General features: G+C 43.8%; 1 protein-coding gene across 1 annotated transcript in view; it reads left to right on the forward strand.

Annotated features, from left to right (window-relative positions):
* The window catches only part of TBX5 (T-box transcription factor 5), a 36,620-nt gene extending 14,952 nt beyond the window's left edge, over positions 1-21,668 (forward strand). The window contains exons 2-3 of the mRNA XM_056821686.1: positions 4,325-4,551; positions 18,840-21,668. Of these exons, the coding sequence (XP_056677664.1) occupies positions 4,325-4,551; positions 18,840-19,417 (805 nt within the window). The 3' untranslated portion in view covers positions 19,418-21,668. The remainder of the gene's footprint in view (positions 1-4,324; positions 4,552-18,839) is intronic.
* Positions 21,669-21,990: the final 322 nt, after the last annotated feature.

Here is a 21,990-nt window from a genome sequence, read left to right on the forward strand (position 1 = left end):
GGATTTGTTCTTTGCAGAACATAATTTTGGATCTTGGCAATGTTGCCTAACACTCAGAGAATTCCATGAAGCCTGTTGATCTACTCCCTTGTAAAATCTTTGGGCCAATATTTTCAGGCTATTTTCCCTTAATTAAAAAAAAAATAAACATCTCAATATTAAAAAAGAAAGGAAGTCCCACCCCCAGCCTTCCACCCCCACCATCAGTTCTGTTGGAATGCCAGCAGTCTGTATTCCGTGACTAAGTAGGCCAAATACAATTGCCCCTGAGATCTGCGATTTGTTGGCTACATGTATGTGTGCCTCTGTGTGTGTGTGCATCTCTGTGTGTATGTGTATGTGCGTGAGTGTTGTGCGTGTGCGTAGCTTAAGCTCTGTAATGGAAAAAAAATACAAGATGGGAGCGAGAGGCACATCTGACTGGAGCCCATTAAAGAAAATTCATTCCATTAAACCTTCTAGCCCTGAAGGTTGGTTCTTTTTGGAGTGGTTGTTGGCCAGGCTTTAATCATAGAATCGTAGAATCCATAAGAGCAACACTGGAAAGGGCATTCAAGCAGAGAATGTTCCAGTTGGGAGGAACTGTAGCAAGGATGGGCTTTAGATAACACCTAATCCAATCCCTTCATTTGATAGAGGATGAAACCATTTTAGAGAAGGTAAATGACTTGTTTAAGGTAACTTTGTGTATCCACAGCCTCTGATTCCTTGTTATTCAGTTGATATTGGTGTCCTATGAACTCTTCCATAAAGCTTTCTTGGCAAGGATACTGGACTGGCTTGCCATTTCCTTCTACAATGGATCTCTCTGTCAGACAATTAGGGGTTAAGTGATTTGCCCAGGCTCACCCAACTAAGTTGCCTTACATTTTTTTGGAAAAAATTTATTTGATTAATTTAGAAAAATTTTCCATGGTTACAAGATTCATTTCTTTCCCTCTCCTCTCTGCACCCCCCTCTCATAGCCAATGCACAGATCTACTGGGTTTTACATGTGTCATTGTTCAAAACCCATTTCCATATTATTGATAATTGCAGGAGAGTGATCATTTAGAGTCTCCATCCCCAATCATATCCCCATCAACCCATGTGATCAAGCAGTTGTTTTTCTTCTCTGTTTCCGCTCCCACGGTTCTTTCTTTGGATGTGGATAGCATTTTTTCTCATAAGTCTAGGATGTCTTTATAAGAGAAATTTGGTTGCCATTGTTCAGATGTGTCCAACTTTTTGTGATCCCTTTTGGAGTTCTCTTGGCAAAGTTAATGGAGCAGTTTGCCATTTTCTTCTGCAGCTTATTTTATAGATGAGAAGACTGTGGCAAACAGGCTAAAGTGACTTGTTCAGGGGTCACATATCTAGTAAGTGTCTGAGACTAGATTTGAACTCAGGAAGATTGATACTCTACCCACCATGTCTCCTAAGTATTATCATCCCTATTATACAGGTGAGGAAACAAAGGCTCTAAAAGCAATTAAGCAATTTAATTATGAAACATTCAGTAAGTCCACCCTTACTATACTCCAGTCACTGTGCTAAGTACTGGGAATAGAAAGACAATAGCAAAAATACTGATCACACACACACACACACACACACACACACTTTTTACATCACCAACATTTCCTACTGTATCTCTTTCTTTCCTTCTCCCAGATAGCCAGTTCCAAAAAGAAAGAAAAAAAGGGAATAACAAAATCAGCCAAATTGATGAATATATTAAAAATGTGTGTTGCAATGTTGTACTCTCTCTTTGCCAATGGCGGGGGTCGGCTGGGAATTTTCTTTTCTTTGAGGTCATGTTTCATCTCTATAATTTCCTAACAGTCTGTCCTGATGATCTGAGGGCTGTTAGTTCTTCTAATTCTCTTGTGGAAATCTTTAGGGTTGGCTATTTCCTGATTCTTTTTGCTACACTTTGAATCAGTTCATATATATCTTCCCATCCTTCTCTAGTCATGCCCATCATTTCTTTTCTTTTTTTTTTAAACCCTTACCTTCTGTCTTGGAATCAATACTGTGTAAAGGCTAGGCAATGGGTGTTAAGTGACTTGCCCAGGGTCACACAGCTGGGAAGTGTCTGAGCTCAGATTTGAATCTAGGACTTTCCGACTCTAGGTCTGGCTCTCAATACACTAAGCTACCCAGCTGCCCTCCCCTCATAATTTGTCATAATTATGATTACAATTATTTTGAGAGCCTGATTTTGGGTAAGAATATCATTTTGTTGATTAAGCTAGAATCATAACCAGTAAAGTGACAGATCATTGGCCCACTCAGTGATCAAAGACTTCCTCCCTCCTGAATGGGGTGCCTATATAAACTTTTGGGACCTCATTACTTAACTCCTCTTTAGAACATCCCAAGGTATCTCTAAATGGTAAATAGCTAATTAAGCGATGGTCCATCAAACTCTCCACCCCTTCTGAGCTCCACGTGATGGGAAGCCCATACAGAGGAAAAGAATCCTTGTTCCTTTCAGTTATTGACTAAATCCTGTTTAAAGGGAAGGTATTCCTGGGGATTCTTTTTTTTTTAAACCCTTACCTTCCGTCTTGGAGTCAATACTGTGTATTGGCTCCAAGGCAGAAGAGTGGTAAGGGCTAGGCAATGGGAGTCAAGTGACTTGCTCAGGGTCACACAGCTGGGAAGTGTCCTGGGGATTCTTAATAACAAAGAAAATGCAAAAAAATAGCAAACTGGATGGAATCTCTGACCCAGTATTCAGACATGGGAATAACCAGAAATTCTCCCTGACCCCTATATAGGAATTAACAGAACATTTATAAAGTAAATTCTCACAAGGCACAACCATAGTCCATTACATATATGTGCCACCGAGGGTTTCTAGCAGAGACAATGTGGATAGCTGTAGGTACACAGGAGAGACCTCCAGAGATGGAAAATTAGTTCTCCTTCCTCTGCTCTACACAGAGTCAGTGTTTGAACTTGAGGTCCTCTTGACTCGGTGTCCTTTTTCTTCTTTTTCTCCCCCAAGCTGCTTTTTTCAGTGGCCCGGTACTCTGCACAGACTTCCCCTCCTGAGGTCCTGGGTTCAGTGACAATAAAGGGATGGCTCTTTGAGCATGTGAGGAAGATGTCATATCATATAGTACAGGGAATACTGAGAAGATTGGGGAATCACTACTAATTGACTCAATGGATAAAGTGCTGGAGTTAGGAAGACCTGAGTTCAAATCCAACCTTAGACAATTACTAGCTATGTGACCCTGGAGGAGTCCCTCAATCTCTGTTGGCTTTACTTAATCCACTGGAGAAGGAAATGGCAGACCACTGCAGTATCTGTGCCAAGAAAACCTCAAATGTGGTCATGAAGAGCCAGACATGACTGAATAACAATCAGCATCACAAACTAGAGTTGAAAACATCCTTAGAAGCTGTCTCATTTTACAGATGGAGAGAGTGGCTCCCAGAAAGGTTCACAGGACCAGTTAAAAATTTGATTTCAGAATGCAGAGATATTCAATTTATTATTTGATTTGATTTTTTTTAACCCTTACCTTCCGTCTTAGAATCAAGACTGTGTATTGGTTCCAAGGCAGAAGAGCAGTAAGGGCTAGGCAGTGGGGGTGAAGTGACTTGCCCAGGGTCATACAGCTAGGAAGTGTCTGAATCCAGATTTGAACCCAGAACCTCCCATCTCTGGGCCTGGCTCTCAATCCACTGAGCCACCCAACTGCCCCCCATGCAGTTTATTTTTTAAAAAATTTCAAAGGATCATGACTTTAGAATTGGAAAGGGAAATCAAGTCCCACCCCTTTATTTTTCAGGAGAGGAAATTAAAAAAAGGTGGACCCAGATTTTCCAACCCCAGAGTTAGTTTCATTTCCACTATATTACAAAAATCACTTCTTTGAACCTCCGTTTTTCTTTGCAAAATGGTGGAATTGTAATAGATGTCTGAGACATTTGTTAGTTGTGTTACCACATGAGTGGTAAGTAAAAGAGTGATCTGGCAGTGGAGTCAAGAAGACCTGAATTCCAATTCTGCTTCTAAACCCTGCTGGCTTTGCATGTTCCTTGACCTCCCCATTCTCTAGTTGGTAAAAAGCAGAGCAGGTGCTGAGTCGCTTTGGAAGAGGGAGCCTTTTCACTTGGGATTTCCATCCGCCTTCTCCCCAAACCCATCCTGCTTAGAGTTGTTTGGTGGGGAAGAAAGTTGTTTTGTCAGAGGAGGGGAAGGATCTAGGCTTTAGGAGTGCCCCAGGAATGACTTGTATTTTTAAAAATATTTTCAGCATATACTCTAGACAAAGTCTATTTTAAAAGTGGACCCAATATTTTTAAACGTACCTGTGTTTTCCAGTAAAGAGTACCCAGTGGTTCCCAGAAGCACCGTGAGACAGAAGGTTGCTGCCAACCACAGTCCCTTCAGTGGGGAGGCCAGAGTTCTCTCAGCATCTTCCAACTTGGGGTCCCAATACCAATGTGAGAACGGCGTCTCCAGTAGCTCCCAGGACCTGCTGCCCCCTCCCAACCCGTATCCTCTGTCCCAGGAGCACGGCCAGATTTACCATTGCACCAAGAGAAAAGGTAAGCCCTCTCTCCCCACCATCCACCCTCCCCACCATCTTTCCCGTCTCTTCCCTCTCTTTCCGCACCCTCCTATTATCTTGTGCTGCTGGGACACATCTTCATCTTCTCTCTGTACCCACTCTGGGCTCGATTTCTCTCTCCTCACCCATATTGGAAGTTCTGGGGGTAGATTTTTGAGTTATTATCACAGCTGAAAGTTAGATGTGGTTTTTGGTTAATTTCTCAATAATTAATAAATAAAGGGGCAGCTGGGTGGCTAAGTGGACAGAGAGCCAGGCTTGGAGATAGGAAGTCCTGGGTTCAAATCAGATTTCAGATACTTCTTAGCTGTGTGACCCTGGCCAAGTCACTTAACCCACATTGCCTAGCCCTTACCACTCTTCTGCCTCAGAACTAATACTTAGTATACTTTCTAAGAATAAGGTAAGGGAATTTTAGGAGGAAAATGAGAACGATACAAAGGCAAGTGGTTACCAAAAACTTGCCGGAAAAGAGAATTTAGAGAGGCCATTGAATCTATTTCCAAGGGAGGAAGCTGAGGCCCAGGAGAGGAAAATTGTTTATCTCAGATTAGGAAATAGTTGAACAGGTCCTAGCTAGAACTCAGAACCTTTGCCTCCTCTCTAATCCAGAGTTCTTTCCATTATGCTACAATATCTAAGAAAAGTTGCTACCAGACTGAAACTTGTTTAGATGGCATGGCTATTTTTCGAGGCATAGATTTGTGCTCGGACTCAAAAGCTCTAGGTTCGAGTAATGCCTCCAACTTATATTAGCTGGGAGGATCATGGGCAAAATGCTTTCCCTCTTTGAGGTTCCCCTTCCACCTTTTTAGGACTACCTCTAGAATCCCAGGATCAGTTTTGCAGGTCAAATGAGAAAATGTAACTTTTCAAATCTTGAAGTGCTACATAAAGTCTGCTCTTTTGTTTAATGTTATTATGAATTCTGGGGATATTAAATTTCATTCAAGAAGCCCTCCAGGAATAAGGAGCTAGTGCATTGGTTCTCTCTGTCAGGTTCCTCTGGGGTTGTAGAGTGGATTGGAGTACACTTGGATTGGAATCAAAAGGGTCCGAATTCAAATCCTTCCCCAGATTCTTCCTAGCTTTGTGACCAAGGGAAAGTCACTTATGTGGTCAATTTTAAGCATCAAAGATAAAAAAAGCAAAGCTTTGCAAGAGGTAGGACCTGAGCCAGATCACTTAAGTGATGTCCAATCAGGAGTTTGCTGGAGCCAGCTCAAACTGATTCAGGAGAGCCAGTTGTTAAATTTTCAGTGTGAGCATTTAAACCTCAGAATTTGGTAAATGCTACATGTCAAGGTCTCATTATTTTAGGAAGTGATGGGCAGCTGGATGGCATAGTGGATAGCCTAGGAGGCCTGGAGTCAGGAAGACTCATCTTCTTGTGTTCAAATCCAGCCTTAGACACTAGCTGTGTGACTCTAGGCAAGTCTCATGTTTGCCTCAGTTTCCTCATCTGTCAAATGAACTAGAGAAGGAAATGGCAAGTTACTCCAGTATCTTTGCCAAGAAAATGACCCAAATGGGGTCACAAAGTCGGACATGACTGAACAGCAACAACAACAGTAAAGGAAATGATGGAGAAAATGTTAAAAATGCATATTCAACTTAAAAATGTATTGGGCATGCATTTTCCTCCCCGGAGAGCTGGTTGTTAAACATTTATCAGCACCTCCTACTTCCAGTCCAATTCAACAAATTATTATCAATCACTTAACTGTATTTTCAGTGCTGGGAATAAAAACTCAATCTAATAAATGATCTCTGTCCTCAAGTAGCTTACATTCTTTTTTTTTTTCTTTAAATAAACCTTTACTTTTTGCGTTCTAAGGCAGAAGAGTGTCAAGGGCTAGGCAATGGGGGTCAAGTGACTTGTCCAGGGTCACACAGATAGGAAGTTTCTGAGGCCAGATTTGAACCCAGGTGCTCCCATCTCTAGGCCTGGCTGTCAAACCACCGAGCCACCTTGCTGCCCCAAGTAGCTTACATTCTAGTACCAGATAGTAGGTAATAAAGATTGGAATGAAACGCAGGTCCTCTGACCACAGATCCAAGATGCTCCCCAATCTTATTGGCCTTGACTGTCTTCATAGCCAAAGGGAGCCATTTCCCCATCCATGTGAGAACCCCCAGAGCCTCCCTAAATCCTTCTGGTTGTTTTCATGATTTTTTTCAACTCCCTAACAAGTGACTTTGGTTAAAATGTGATTTTCCTCTTGGAATCAAGTTTCTTGAGGAATCTACATGTCTCCTCCCACCTCCCACTGTCACGTTGGAAAGCCGGGCTTGTCTGGGGATTGTTCTGGGCTGGGGCTCCCTTCAGATCCAGGCCTTGTTCCCAGAATTTCCCAGCTTACCTGCTACACATTTCAATGATCCAGCCTTCAAAAGCCTGAATGATATTGCTCCAAAGGGCTCCCTGGCAAAGTTCCCAGTGCATCCCCTCCCGACAGATGTCCACAAACATTTCTGAATCTCCCTTTGGAGCAATTGGTTGGGCAGTTCTATAGATCAGTGGTGGAAGGCTTTTCTCCCAGCAGAGGAGCCTGATAAAATGATCCTTCCAAGATGGCAGCAGAGGACCTATTTTAAATGCACCATTCTTTATGTCCTCGGCTTATCGGCCATGGAGCCCCGAGTCTAGAGTTCCAGACTCTACTGTGACCCACCCAGTGTTGGGGCTGGAGATAGGGGTCTCAGGGGGCCTCAATGAAGAGTCACAAGGTTTGAATTATAGAACACTGTCGATTAAATTAATACCAGACCCAAAGAAGGGGGAGGAAGAATTTTAAAAAGAAATCCATGCCCTTTATAGATTAAATATTTACAGTAACATGCACGTAAATAAATTCTTCCAAATGCATTTGGAAATCTTGGAATACCTAATGGGCGAACACAAGCTTGATGTTATGAAATTGCTGTCCTCGTTAAGCAGGGACAGATTTATCCACGATCCAGTTAAAAGCATCACAGATCTTAAGCTGGAAGGTTCCTTTGAGGGTCTCTTAGCTAAAATCTCTCACTTTAATCAGAAGGTTCAGAGAATCTAGGTGGTTTGCTCGGAGTCACACAGCTAATTAGAGGTTGAACTGGCAATAAAAGTCAGGTCTCAGAACCTCAAACCCAGCGGTCTTTCTGTTGTATCCTGATTTTGGCTAGTGATAGGACAGGCAGGTAATAAAAAAAAATCGCTGGGTTTAGAGTCCAAGGACCTGAGCCAGATACTTGAATGCCTTCCAATCAGGGATGTATTAGAGCCAAGTCAGACTGGCTTGAGAGAGCCAGTTGGTCAATTTCACCATCATCATTTACACGTTGGAAATTGGCAAATGCTACCAATCAGGGTCTTGGCTCTGCCCCCTTATTTCCTGTGTGGTTTTGGGTGAATTATTTAACCTCTCTGCCTCAGTTTCCTCACCTGTAAAAGGAGGGAATTGGACTAGATGATCTCTAAAGTCCCTTTCAGAGCTAAAACCATGGCACTATGATTTTGGATAGTCCCTTTGCCTCCCTGTGCCTCAGTTTCTCAATCTGAAGTTCCCTTCCCATTCTGTAGCTAAGATCCTATGATAGAGGTTAGAGGGTAAAGGCCTGATGATGGAGGCCACTGGGGTCAGTGGCTGGACAGCCCCATGGCAATGCGTCTCAGACTCCACGCCTGCCTGGCTGCTTTAACCTTTCCAGAAATCTGTGCCCTTCTCACCTCGTTGGGTTGCCTGTCCCAGAGAAGTGACAGGCAGCATTCCAGCCCATCTCTGACTGTTCTGTGTCCAGACAACTCCAGGCCATTCATCATGAGTCTCCACATTGTAAGGTGATAAGGAATCAGCAGAAGTTTCCTTCCAGTTTGGAACCCCCCGTTAAGTGATGTCTCCCTGGGTGGTTTCCCCACCCCACCCCCAGTCATCTCCATTATCTCATTTCCCCTCATTGTCACTGGGGAGACAACTATCTCTTTGCCAGTGAGCTCCCTGAGCTGGGGCCCCTGTGATGGGAAAGGGCCAGAGCTGGCCACAGGGATGGAGTCCTTATGTTTGTACTCTACTGTCTCCTGCCTATCTCTCTCCCAGTGGATTGAGTCAGCCGGGAAAGGTCTTTTATCAATGCCATGCCAAGCAGGGGGGCAGGGCCGGGGCCTGGGGGAGACCTCCACTGGGCCCCTCACTGGTATATTGAGAGTCAGAGAGAGCAGTTCTGGCCTTCTTGTTTTGATTTCTCTACTTACCCAGCAGCCACCTACCATTTCCCCCACCTAAGGAATCAAACAATGGCAGCCAGCAGGCAGAATTTCCCTGAAAGCATCAGAGTGAGTGGGGAACCCATCCCTGAGTTTGCCTTTAAAAGGAGAACAAGGGATGAGAGAGGGAGAAAGGATTGGAATTCAATCTCCCATTTGTCTGGTGCTTCACAGCATGGTGATATGCTGGATGGAACACTGGGCTTGGAGTCTGCAAGATCTGAATTCCAGCCTTCCTCAGACACAGACATAGACTAGCTGGGTGATGTGAGCAGGTCATTTACTCATCTGTAAAATGAGGGGATGGCACATGATGATCTCTGAAAGCCCTGTCTAGAGAGCCAAGTGGTCAATTTCATCATGAGAATTTACACTTTGGAAATTGGCAAATGCTACAATTTATTATCTTGGCTCTGCCTCCTTACCACCTGTGTGGCTTTGGGTAAGTTATTTAACCTCTTTGCCTTTATGATACTGTGACTTACGACTGTGACTAGTCTTAAACCATGTACCTTTCTGAGCCACAGTTTCTACATCTGTAAAATGGGAAGGATCACTACATCTACATCATAGGGCTGTTTTGAGGATCAGATGAGATAATGTATGTGTGTGTACATATATATATATAAATGTTTATTATATTATATATATTCTATAATTTATTATACAATTAAATTTGTAAACCATAAAACACTAAGAACATGATAGTTATTATTATTTTTAAAAACGTAATTGGCAGCTACTTTCATATTTCAGTATCCCTTATTTCCAAGTATCCTTCGCACTATATTACCAAAGCCTTGCAACCAAAATGAAGCCATTTGTTCAAGGCTGCACTTGACCAATCATGCCATTTGGGGCAGCTCTGTGGGTCTCAGTTTATTCTTCTATAAAATTGAGATAATGATATCTATGGTGCCTGCCATAGGGTTGGTCAAGGCACAAACAGTAAGAATAATAGCTAACACTTATATAGCATTTACTATGTACTAAGGACTTACAATTATGATCTCGTTTGATCCTCACAACAACTCTGGGAGATTTAGTGGAAGTTAAGTGACTTGCCCAGGATCATACAACTATGAATTATTAAAGACTGGATTTGAACCCAAGTCTTCCCAACTCTGCAGCTGCTGCTCTATCCTTTGCCCCACCCAGCTACCAATGTAAAGCTTTGTTATACTGTGTGACCCTGGGCAAGTCATTTAACTTCTCTCAGCCTCAGTTTCCTTTTCTATAAAATGGGGGGGGGGGGGCTAGAGATAGCACCCAGTTCAGTTAGTGGACTAGCATTTGTTATGCTCATACAATATGTCAGATAGGGCAGCTAGATGGCGCCATAGCACATAAGAGTACCAGTTCTAGAGTCAGAATGCTTGATTCCCCTTTCTGAGTTCAAATCTGGTCTCAGAAACTTACTAGTTATGTGACCCTGTGCAAGTCACTTCAACCTGCTTGCTTCAGTTTCCTCAAGTATCAGATGAACTGGAGAAGGAAATGTCAAACTAGCTGTGTGACCCTGGACAAGTCACTTAGCCCTGCTTACCTCAGTTTCCTCATCTGTCAAGTGAGCTGGAGAAGGAAATAGCAAACTAGCTGTGTGACCCTGGGCATGTCACTTAGCCCTGTTGGCCTCAGTTTCTTCATCTGAAAATGATCTGGAGAAGGAAATGGCAAACCACTCTAGTATTTCTCCCAAGAAAACCTCAAAAGGGCCATGACTGAACCAACTGAACAACAATAGACGTGGAGGATGCCATGCTCCTTGCTGGCTCTACAGAGAGGCAAATGATAATGTGGGCCCTCAAGGAGCCCAGTCTAAGCTTCTCAGGCTTGTCAGGAGATAAGTTAGAGGATGTATGTACAGGGCTTTTGTAGATCTTAGAACTATAGAAAGACTAGCTCTCATTATTATTCTGTCCTTCCTAACAGGCCTTCCAGCTGCAATCTTCCTTTTTCTAAGACCTTTCCCAGCTCTTCCTTTCCGTGTTCTAAGGTTCCTGCCAGCTCTGACCTTCTCCATTTAAGACCCCCACCCCTAACCCAGCTCTAACATTCTCTGTTCTCATTCTTTTGTTCAGTGTTCCAGTACAGACCTTTTCACTCCTAAAGTCCTTTTCTGAGTTCTGACATTCCATGTTCTAGAGTCCATCCTAGCTCCTTGTCTACATGCTCTCGAAGACCCTTCCAGAGCCAGAAGGCTCCCCTTCTTGCAGTAAAAGGAACATTGGTTTAACCTTGTTTCTTAAATGCCTCTGTTTAAATCGTTATTTTTTAAAGCTTCTTGTTTCAGTGGGGTGGGAGCAGGTAAAAAGGAGCCCAGAATTCACTCTCCCCGGCCCAGCCCATCATTTCCATTCTAGTGGAACCCGGCATGATGGAGGTGTCTCCTCAGTGTTTACTGGATCGAACAGATCCTTGGGAGAGTCTGGCTGTCCCATGAAGCATCCTGCCCTGACTGGTTTTGCTAGTTAGCATTTCTCTAGCGCCTGAAGGTCAGGGATGTTCCTTATGTAATCCGTCTCACGCACTGGACACCGTTTTCATGTTCGTAAACAGCCATTTTGAAAAGGGGAGGAAACATTTTGGCCTTAGAGATTTTTCTGCTGTTCCTCTTACTGGACTTTGGCCCAGAAACTCCTTAGGATCTCAAGGCAGAACAGTAATCCCAGTAGCTAGCATTTATGTGGTGCTTTCAGGTTTACAAAGCACTTTATCTAGATTAACTCAACAACTCTGGGAGGTGTGTGCAAATATTATTCCCATTTTATAGATAGGAAAATAGAGTCAGAGTGCAAGAAATTCCTTTACCTGCCAAAGTTCACACAGCTAGTGTGTGTGTGTGTGTGTGTGTGTGTGTATGTGAGGCAGGATTGGAATTCAGGTCTGCTTGACCACAAGGTCAGTAGTCTAGCCACTCTATTTCACCCAGCCAATATGATTGCTACCAACCACCAGTCTGACTTTTTTTTTTTACCCTCACTTTCAGTCTTAGAATTGTTACTAAGACAGACAGGCTAGGCTAGACCAGTGGGGTTAAATGAATTGCTCAGAGTCACATGGCTAGGAAGAGACTGAGGTCACCTTTGAACCCAGGCTCTTCCAACTCTAGGCATGATACTCTATATGACCCTCAATATGCTTTTTTCCCTTTTTTTTCTATACACTTTTGAAAAAAAACAAACTCTTATCTTCTGTTTTAGAATTGATACTATGTGTTGTTTCCAAGGCAGAAGAGCAGTAAGGCTAGGCCATTGGGGTTAAGTGACTTGCCCAGGGTCATACAGCTATGAAGTGTCTGAGGTCAAATTTGAACTTAGAACCTCCCAACTCTAGGTATGACACTCTATAGCACCTTCGATATGCTTTTTTCCCTTTGTTTTTATTTTTTTCCAATACACTTTTGAAACAAACAAACAAACTCTTATCTTCTTTTTTAGAATTGATACTGTATATTGGTTCCAAGGCAGAAGAGTGGTAAAGGCTAGGCCATTGTGGTTAGGTGACTTGGCCAGAGTCACACAGCTAGGAAGTGTCTGAGACCAGATTTGAACTCAGGACTGCCCATCTCTAGGCCTGATGCTCTAGAGGTCCTCTGTGAACATGGCTGCCCCAACAATACCTGACTTTCAGGCCATTAGGTTGATTGTCAGGCTTTTGCTGCTCCTTCTCCCTCCCTGATTCTGAAAGCTGAGAGTGTGCTCTTGCACAAGGTAGGACAGAGTACAAAGGGTGAAATGTTGGGACTCAGGAACTGGGTTCTAGTTATTATAGTCCTTGCCCCTAAATAACTGCTTGGTCTGAGATCAGTCATGGTCTTTCCTTGGCTTCTATTTCTTTAGTTGGAAAAATGGAGCAGGAGCTCAGGTTTGTCCTTCCAAGTTGAAAATACCGCCCTATTCTACTCAGAACATCAACTCTTAGCAACCTTCAGCTTTTAATGGTGGATGTTGTGGCATCCTGTTTGAAGGATAAACTTTCTGGCAGCTTTAAGCTGCCCTAAAGGACAACATGGTGCCTTGAGAGGTAGTGAGTTCACCATTAAGTGGAGGACTGCTTGTTGGAGATGCTGGAAAAAGCAATCTAACTAGAAACAATTGTACTAGGGCAATTAGAAGCCTTAGTGGATAGAGAGCCAGACCTGGAGATCTGGAGCAAGGCGGTGTCCTGGGTTCAAATCTGGATTCAGATACTTAAACTATGTGACCCTGGGCAAGTCACTTAACCCCAATTGCCTAGCCTTTACTGCTCTTCTGCCCTGAAACCAATATTTAGTATCAATTCTCAGACAAGAAGGTAAGAGTTAAAAGAACAAAAGAGAATCAGTTGTACTATAAATCCCTTGGGGCCCTTCCAGCTCTGACATTCTTTCTTCTAAGGCTTCTCAGCTCTGACATTCCCTGTTCTAAAGCTCCTCGCGGGGCAGACAGTCTGTGTTCCAAGATCTCTCCCACCTCTCAGGTTCTCTTCTCTAAGACCCTTCCTTCTCTCTTTGACATTCAGTGTCTGAGGTCCCTTTAAGCTCGGATACTGGAGTCTAAGCTCCGTTCCAGCTTGGCTAGTCCACGTTCTCTGCTCCTTCCTGGCTCTGCTAGGCCATAGTTTCAGCTCCCTTCTAGCTTTGGTCTTTTATGTTCTTGGTTTCTGCCCAGCCCTGACATCCTTTGATCCATATAAGGACTCTCTTAACTGTGACATTTTATGTTCTAAGTTTTATGGTTCGACATTCTCTATTCTAAACTCCTTTCCAACATCAATGTTCTATTTATCTCCAATCCAAACAACCTGACTCATTTTTTTTTACAGTACTGTAAAATGAAAATTGGTCTTTATAATGATGAGTGTGAGGCACACTGGGGTCCTGGGATGACTTCTGATTCGTCAGAGCCTCACTGGCATTCCGTGGTGTCTTATGGGTCATCTGTTTTATTCAGATTCTTTGAAAAATAGGGATCCCAGGGGGACAGCTAAGGGCTCAGTGGCTAGAGAACCAGGCCTGGATAATGAAGGCCCTGGGTTCAAATCTGACCACAAACACTTCCTATCTGTGTGATCCTGGGAAAGTCATTTAACTTCCATTGCCTAGCCCTTATGTAAAATAAATTCTAAGATGGAAAATTAGAGTTTAAAAAAGAATAGAAATAAACATTACTATTCAAATTATTCTCAGCTAACCAGAAGATAACTCAGACCCTACTTTCCTGCCCCCTCTGAAAAAAGTGATATTAATGATTTGATTAATAAATAGTAATAATGATTAATACATTTTATGCATGTATATATCATGTTTTATAGAGTGTTTTATATGCCCAATGACGTTCAAACCTCATAACAACCCTGTGAGGAAGAGGCTCTTAGTGCCTCCTCTTTACAGATGAGTAAATTGAGGCACTAGAAGAGGTTAAGTATTTGCTAATGGCTACACAGATGGTAGGTATTAGAGACAGGACTGGTTGTAGATCCCTTCAGACATATTCTTTCCATCATGCCTATCATAAACCAATGATGAAAATACACATACCCAAAGATTGGACCCAAATCCTGTGTTTCCCTGGACCTGAAGCCCTGATCCTTGCTTAAGCTAGAGGAGATTTGAGATCGCCTGGGGCCACTTTGATGGAGCCGCCATTTTCCTTTTGCTAAGTTCAGAATCAGATCTTGGAGGAATTAAAGACAAGAATCTCGAATTTTACCATTTCCCAAAATGTGTGCTGGCCTCTTCCTTATTTTTCTTTCTTTTACTTGCAGCAAATTTGGAAGGGGATCAGAAAGTCTTGAGTAGCATTTTCCCTCCCCCTCCTTGCCAAGGGTACCCTGCAGCTGTATTTTCTATTATTGAGCAGAGGAAACGCCCTGGTTAAATGGAAAAATTTGGAGGTTGTAACTCAAGCAACAATGGAAAAATTCAGTGCTATGAATCTTATCTTCTCTCTTTCTCTCCCTTCACTTCCCCTCCCCTTCCCTCCCTTCTCCTCTCCTCCCCTCCCCTCTTCTCTCCTCCTCTTCCCTCTCCTCTCCTCACCCCTTCTCTTTCTTTCTCTTCCTCTCCCTTCCCTTCCCTTCCCCTTCCCTTCCCTTCCCTCTCCTTCCCTTCCCTCCCCTTCCCCTCTCTCCCCTCCTCTCCCCCTCCCTCCCTTCCCTTCCCTCCCCTCCCTTCCCTCTCCCCCTCTTTTTCCTCCTCTCCCCTCCCCCTCACTTCCCTCCCTTCCCCTCTCCTCTCTCCTGACTGTCAGATCTTTTCATTTTTCATGCACATGCTTTGGCATCCTGGGTCCACAGGCCCCAGATATGTCTTGGACTAGAGGAGACTAGCTGCTGCTAGCAGGCTCTTCGGGCTGACCAAGCCTGCCTTTGGTCCTGGGTTCAATAGGTACAGCACTGGCTGAATGAGCTGTTACTGCCATTTGTGGATAGAGCAGGTTCACATCCCATGGCGGAGCCAGCCCGGGGCTCCCACTGAAGGTGACTGTGCCCATTTGGGCCTTCCCAACCCCATAAAAAGCCATGAAGTTGACAAACTTGTGAACAGAGACATTAAGCTTCATACCCAATGATCCAGGCTCTAGATCTCACAGGTAATTGTTGATGCCTTTCTCTGCGATTTTCTCCTTAGCTTTTTTTTTTAACCTTTACCTTCTGCCTTAGATTGATTCTAAGTATAAATTGAAGGCAGAGGAGTGGTAAGGGCTAGGTAATTAGTGTAAAGTGACTTGCCCAGGGTCACACAGCTAAGAAGTGTCCTAGGCCACATTTGAATCCGGGAACTTCTCTCTTCAGGCCCAGCTGTCTGTGGACCTAGCTGCCTCACCCCATTTTTTTAAATTAAAAAAAAAAAAACTTAAATGTATTTTTATTTTTTTTAACCCTCACCTTCCATCTTGGAATCAATACTGTGTATTGGTTCCAAGGCAGAAGAATGGTAAGGGCTAGGCAATGGGGGTCAAGTGACTTGCCCAGGGTCACACAGTTGGGAAGTGTCTGGGTCCAGATTTGAACCTAGGACCTCCCATCTCTAGGCCTGGCTCTCAATCCACTGAGCCACCCAGTTGTCCCCCACCCCATTTTTTAAATAGTTGTTGGGTCTGCTTTAGATGTAGAGGATAGAATCTTAGAAATTCCAAGAGGCAAGAAAGGTCCTTGGACAACAGTGCATTCAATCTCCTTCAGCTCCATTTGTTGGCCTAATAGGTTGTTCCATTCTGTCCTTACTTCCCCCAAGGCGCCCCTCTTATTCCCTGCTTGGTATGTATAAGAGGTGACAGTTCAACATGCATTACAGTTCTCAGTCTTTCTATTTGTGCATTTCTCTTGTATGTCCTTCCTTGAGAGCATGCTGTGGACCAGGGGTGCCATGGTTTTGCCTCTCAGCATCCTCCGTGCCCAGCGGAATGCTTGGCACATATTAAGAGCTTAATCAGCATTTGCTGACTGATTCACTGAGTTCAGATCTTCACTTCAGTAAGAGTAAGTTGACCTCTGGCCAGAAAACCAAGTCTTCTACGTCATTGTGCAGGTTGCTTCCGAGAGAAGTCTTGCCATTCTGTAACCTGGGGTCTAGGAGGACAGGATGGGATAAGGAAAAACAATGAGACTTGAAGGCAAGAGGATCCGAGTTTGAATCTTGATTTTACTACTCACTATTTGTGTCAGTGACCACGAATCTCTCTTGGCCTCAGTTTATTCATCTGTGAAATGAAGATGGGTGGGACTAGATGGATCAATCCACCACCATATCAGTGAAGTCAATAAGCGTTTTGGGTTTTCCTGTATGCCAGGTATTGTGCTAAGCTCTAAGGATACAAAGAATATCAAAAACTATTCCTCCCCTCAAGAAGTTTATAATCTATTGGGGAAACTCTCTCTCTCTCTCTCTCTCTCTCTCTCTCTCTCTCTCTCTCTCTCTCTCTCTCTCTCTCTCTGTCTCTGTTTCTCTCTCTCTCTCTCTCCCTCTCTCTCTGTCTCTATTTCTCTCTCTCTCTCTCTCTCTCTCTCTCTCTCTCTCTCTCTCTCTCTCTCTCTCTCTCCCCCCCTCTCTGTCTCTGTTTCTCTCTCTCTCTCCCTCTCTCTCTGTCTCTGTTTCTCTCTCTCTCTCCCTCTCTCTCTGTCTGTTTCTCTCTCTCTCTCTCCCTCTCTCTCTGTCTCTGTTTCTCTCTCTCTCTCTCTCTCTCTCTCTCTCTTTCTCTCTCTCTATCTTTCTCTCTGTCTCTCTCTCTCTGTCTCTCTCTGTCTCTCCCTCCCTCTCTCTCTCTCTCTCTCTCTCTCTCTCTCTCTCTCTCTCTCTAACTCTGGGTATATACAAGACACGTGTAAAGTAGATACAGTGAAATCTTTGAGGAGAAGGTGCCAAGCAGCTTGGGGAATAAGGAAAAATCTTTTGGTGTGAGGCAGTGCTTAAGTTGGAGGTTTTGTAAGTCAGGATTTCTAAAGGCAGAGATGATGGAGAGAGTTGAGCATTCCAGCATTGAATGGAATGTATAATCATGGAGCAGGGAGATGGAGCCATGTGAGGACCAGCAAATTGGCCAATAGAGTTGACTTTAGTGTGGAGGTGGGGGTGGAGCAGCTAAATGATTCAGTGGAGCACTATATCTGGAGACACAGAAGGCCCTGGGTTCAAATTGGACCTGAGACACTTCCTAGCTGTGTGACCCTGGACAAGTCATTTAAACCCAATTGCCTAGCTCTTACCATTCTTTTGCCTTGGAACCAGTATTCAGTATCAGTTCTAAGATAGGAGGTAAGAGTTTAAAAATAAAAATAAAGTATATGGAGGAGATAAAAGGTATTAGAAGAGTGGAAAGGGAGGATGGAGCAGGTGATGAAAAGCTTGAAATACTAGAAAAGGCTTCAGTTTGCTCATCTGTCAAATGATGGTATTGGACTAGACAATCCTTTAATGTTCCTTCCCACTCTATATCTAAATACTTTTATGATAGCAAAATTGCTTTTGTTTTTGTATACGTGCTGCCTAGGACAGGTCCTGAAATATTGTAGGCACTTAGTAAATGCCTGTTGTAATAAAATACATCAATAACTTCTAACTCCTAAGTAGGAAAATTGTAAAACAAATAAACAACAGAATATTGGACCGGTTTTTAGAAAACTGGGTTCTAATTCACATTTTTTTAAACCCTCACTTTCCATCTTGGAATCAATACTGCATATTGGTTCCAAGGCAGAAGGACTAGGCAATGGGGTTAAGTGACTTGCCCAGGGTCACACAACTAGGAAGTATATGAGGCCATATGAGAACCTAGAACCTCCTGTCTCTAGGCTTGGCACTGAATCCACTGAGTTACCCAGCTGCCACCTCTAATCCACATTTGTTGTTAATTTACTATTTGAGTTCAGACAAGCCAATTTACCCTCTTTGTAGCTTTAGGTTTTTTATATGTCCCTTTGTTGTTCCTTCTAGTTCTAAATCTATAATTTTAGGACTTGAGTGACCTCAGACAAATGTCAGTTATTTTATTTTTAAAACTGGTCTAGATGATCTCCACATGTAAATGTTGTGCTCTTATTAGCTCACCAATTTGGGACTCAGTTTCCACATTTGTAAATTGAGGATTTTGAACTAGGTAATCTCTAAATTCTGTGACCTCTGGGTGTCATCTTTTACGGTTCACACACAAGACAGTGGAAATGGCCACTGGAAAAGCAGAAGAGGGTTAAAACTCACGTTTCCTAAGTAATATTTATTGGGAAAGGAAATAGGATTGGAAAAATGTTTCCTTTCCACACCTAAGAGATCAATGGACTTTTGTTTCAGTCCTGACATGCCAACTTACTCCCTCTGAGTCCTTGGGCAAGTTGGAGACGTTTCTAGGGCTCAGTGTCCTTTTCTGTAAGGCGAGCGAGGGAGACTGAGCGACCCCTGAGGACAGTTCCTGATCTGGCCGGTGGTCCTTGATTGACACTCCTAAACACTGACTGGTTCTGCTGGTCCCTTCACCAGCCCATGCTGAGGTCCTTGTTGCCCTCCCTTTCCCCAGAGTCACTGTCTGCTCTTTCTTGTCTTTTAGCAGATGAGGAGTGTTCCACCACTGACCATCCCTACAAAAAGCCCTACATGGAGACGTCCCCCACCGAAGAGGACCCCTTCTACCGATCCGGTTACTCCCAGCAGCAGGGGCTGAATCCCTCCTACAGGACTGAGTCTGCCCAGCGCCAAGCCTGCATGTATGCCAGCTCTGCTCCCCCCACAGACTCGGTGCCTAGCCTGGAAGACATTAGCTGTAACACATGGCCCGCCATGCCTTCGTACAGCAGCTGTACAGTGACCGCAATGCAGTCTGTGGATAGGCTTCCCTACCAGCATTTCTCCGCCCACTTCACTTCGGGGCCCTTGGTGCCCCGCCTGGCTGGGGTGGCCAACCATGGCTCCCCCCAGCTTGGGGAGAGCATGTTCCAGCACCAGACCTCCGTCTCCCATCAACCCGTGGTTCGGCAGTGTGGCCCCCAGACCAGCCTCCAGTCCCCGGGCAGCATACAGCCTGCTGAGTTCTTATACTCCCACGGGGTACCTCGAACCCTCTCTCCTCATCAGTACCACTCTGTCCATGGGGTGGGCATGGTGCCAGAGTGGAGTGAGAACAGCTAAGGCTGAGCAAGGGACTATGACAGCAGACATGAAAGAAGAGGGAGGATGAGAGACAGAAAATGCCTTCGGCAAGATTTCCTCAAACGGAGCCCTTGCGCCAGTTGGACACTAAAATGAAACCACAATTCAAAAAATGTGACTTCTTTGTTTTGTTTCAAAAACTGAAAAAAAAAAGAAAATCCTAAAAAAAAGACCCCACCAAAAAACCAAACTGCTCCATGGTCCCCTCTCCTCTCACCTCCCAAACCCATCTTCTTCATCTGCCCTGAGACCTGAGCTGTGTTTTTGCATCTCAACACCAGAGTTGTAACTAGGGTAGGCCAACTAGGGTTTGGCCCCAGAGTGCCCGAATTTAGAGGGCATAGACAGCTCTTGCAATCATCCAATCGACACATCGAGTCAACAAACATTAAGTGCTTACAATGTTCCAGGCACTGTTGTTAATTGCTGAGGAAAAAGAGAAGGGCAAAAAACCAACCCTGACCTCAAGAAACTCACATTCTAATGGGGGAGACAGCATTTTAAAGTGCCTACTGTGTACCAGGCACTGTGCTAAAAGCTGAGGATACAGATCCAAATAATGAGAGATTCTCAATTTGAGACTTCAGGAGCTCCTCTCCCGTCTTCCTTGGTTCCCTGGTGACCTTCATCCTCTTCCCAGCAGTGGCCTCACTTCATGCCAGTGTTTCAGGGTCCTTGTCTCCCCTTTCCCCCCGTGACTTTTGGTAACTGATATCGGCCTTTCTTGCCACTTCCCAGGCATTGTGTATGGTGCTTGTCCTTGGTACGAGTCTGCTCAAACCATAGTCAACAAATTAAGCTAAGAAACTTTTATGAAGTGCCTACTGTGTACAAGGCACTGTGCTAGGTGCTGGTGAAACAGAGACCGACAAAAAAAAGTAAAAAGGAAAGAAAAGAAAAGAAACAGGCCCTGCCCTCCAAGAGCTTCCACTCTAGTGTCCATCTGATCTTCAAACTGTCTCCTTGTCTCCTGCTGACTCTCTTCTCTTATCACAGAGTTCTTCACCCCAGTGCTTTGGATGAACGGATGTTTCCTAGCTCTGATCCCTCCGTGTTAATGTTAACATTGTTATATAATAAATGATAATATATTTTCCTTTCTATTCTCTTCAAGGGACCTGGTCCCTTTCGGGGGGAAATCTTGGAAAGGACGTGTTCCAAAGTGTGCTTGTGTACGGGATCTCCCCCCCCCCCCAATCATCCCTTCCTTCTTCCTCTCCCCACTTCTTCCCCCCAAAGATCCACATTCTCCTTGACTAAGAAAGTTAGGTACCTACCTCTGACATACGAACACAGCCTAGCTCCTCTTCACGTTTGATCCTTAGAAGAGACATGACCTTCTCTTTTCACTTGCCAGCGGGGCTACGGAAGCGATTCTGGGCTAGACCTGGCCTTGTTTCTTTCAAAAGACTCATTTCTTTCCAACTCTCTCTCTTCTTAGCCAAATGTTGGTGAAACATGGGCTGATGGTTGCTTTGGGGAAAAAGTGGCAAGTGGTGGCTTTCGCCTTGGGCAGAACTTCAATGATGAGGACCACCAGCTCAGGAGTTGATGGAAGGGATGGAAAAGCCAAAATAAACGCCCCCACTGACCAAAAGGGAAACCAATCAAGACTCCAGCCTCTCTCCCCTGGCCTTCAACCCATTGAACCTGCCTGCAGAGATGGAAGAAGTCTTTGCCGGATGCTTTACTCTTCAAACGCTTTCGTTCCAAAGAAACCACAGAAATGCCAAAAGGAAGTAGACTGTGTCGGGTGGTGGTGGGGTACGGGAGTGTGGGAGAGGGGATTTTTTTTTAAGATCATAAAATGGTTAAAAAAAGTTTGTAAGTAAAACTATTGCAGGGTTCTTCAGATGTAATATTTTACTGGTACTATTTATTTATAAATAGGAATTCTAATTAAGTAATAACAGGTAATAAAACCAGTGTATTTGCTGGTTGAGAGCTTTTTATTTTATTGATACTCCAATCTAAGTTTGTTGTTCCCTCCCCTTCCACAATGCTTTTCTTGTATTTTTTTCTTAATTGACCCTAATGAAGAGAACAGGGTAAGATGTCTGAGTGTGGGAAAGTGTGAGTAAACATGTGTATGGTTGTAAGTGTGCTCTTGCTATGTCTACATCTATGTTGCTGAGGAAAAAAAAATACCCCCAAGTACTCTTTCCATATTCTTGTGTGTCAACTTATGCCTAATAAATGCCAAGTGCTTCAAAAGCACCCAGTGCCCAGATACCTGCCTCGTCGATTATTGTGGTTGTTGCTTTCAATCGATCGATCAGCATTTGTTAATTGCTTACTATGTGCCAGATACTGTGCTAAGTGCTAGGAAGGCAAAAGACAGTCCTTGCCCTCAAGGAGCTTACAATCTTTTAAAAATTACTTTTGTGTTTTTTTTCATCTATAGTTACAAATAATTTTTGACAATTGTTTTCTAACATTTCAGAATTCAGATTTTTCTCCCTCGCTACCCTCTCGTCCTCTCTCCAAGGCGGTAAATAGTCTGATATAGGTTATACCTATACTTTAATGCAACACATATTTCCACAGTGCAG

Source organism: Monodelphis domestica, chromosome 3 (assembly GCF_027887165.1).
Source record: "Monodelphis domestica isolate mMonDom1 chromosome 3, mMonDom1.pri, whole genome shotgun sequence".
In the NCBI taxonomy this organism is placed as follows: domain Eukaryota; kingdom Metazoa; phylum Chordata; class Mammalia; order Didelphimorphia; family Didelphidae; genus Monodelphis; species Monodelphis domestica.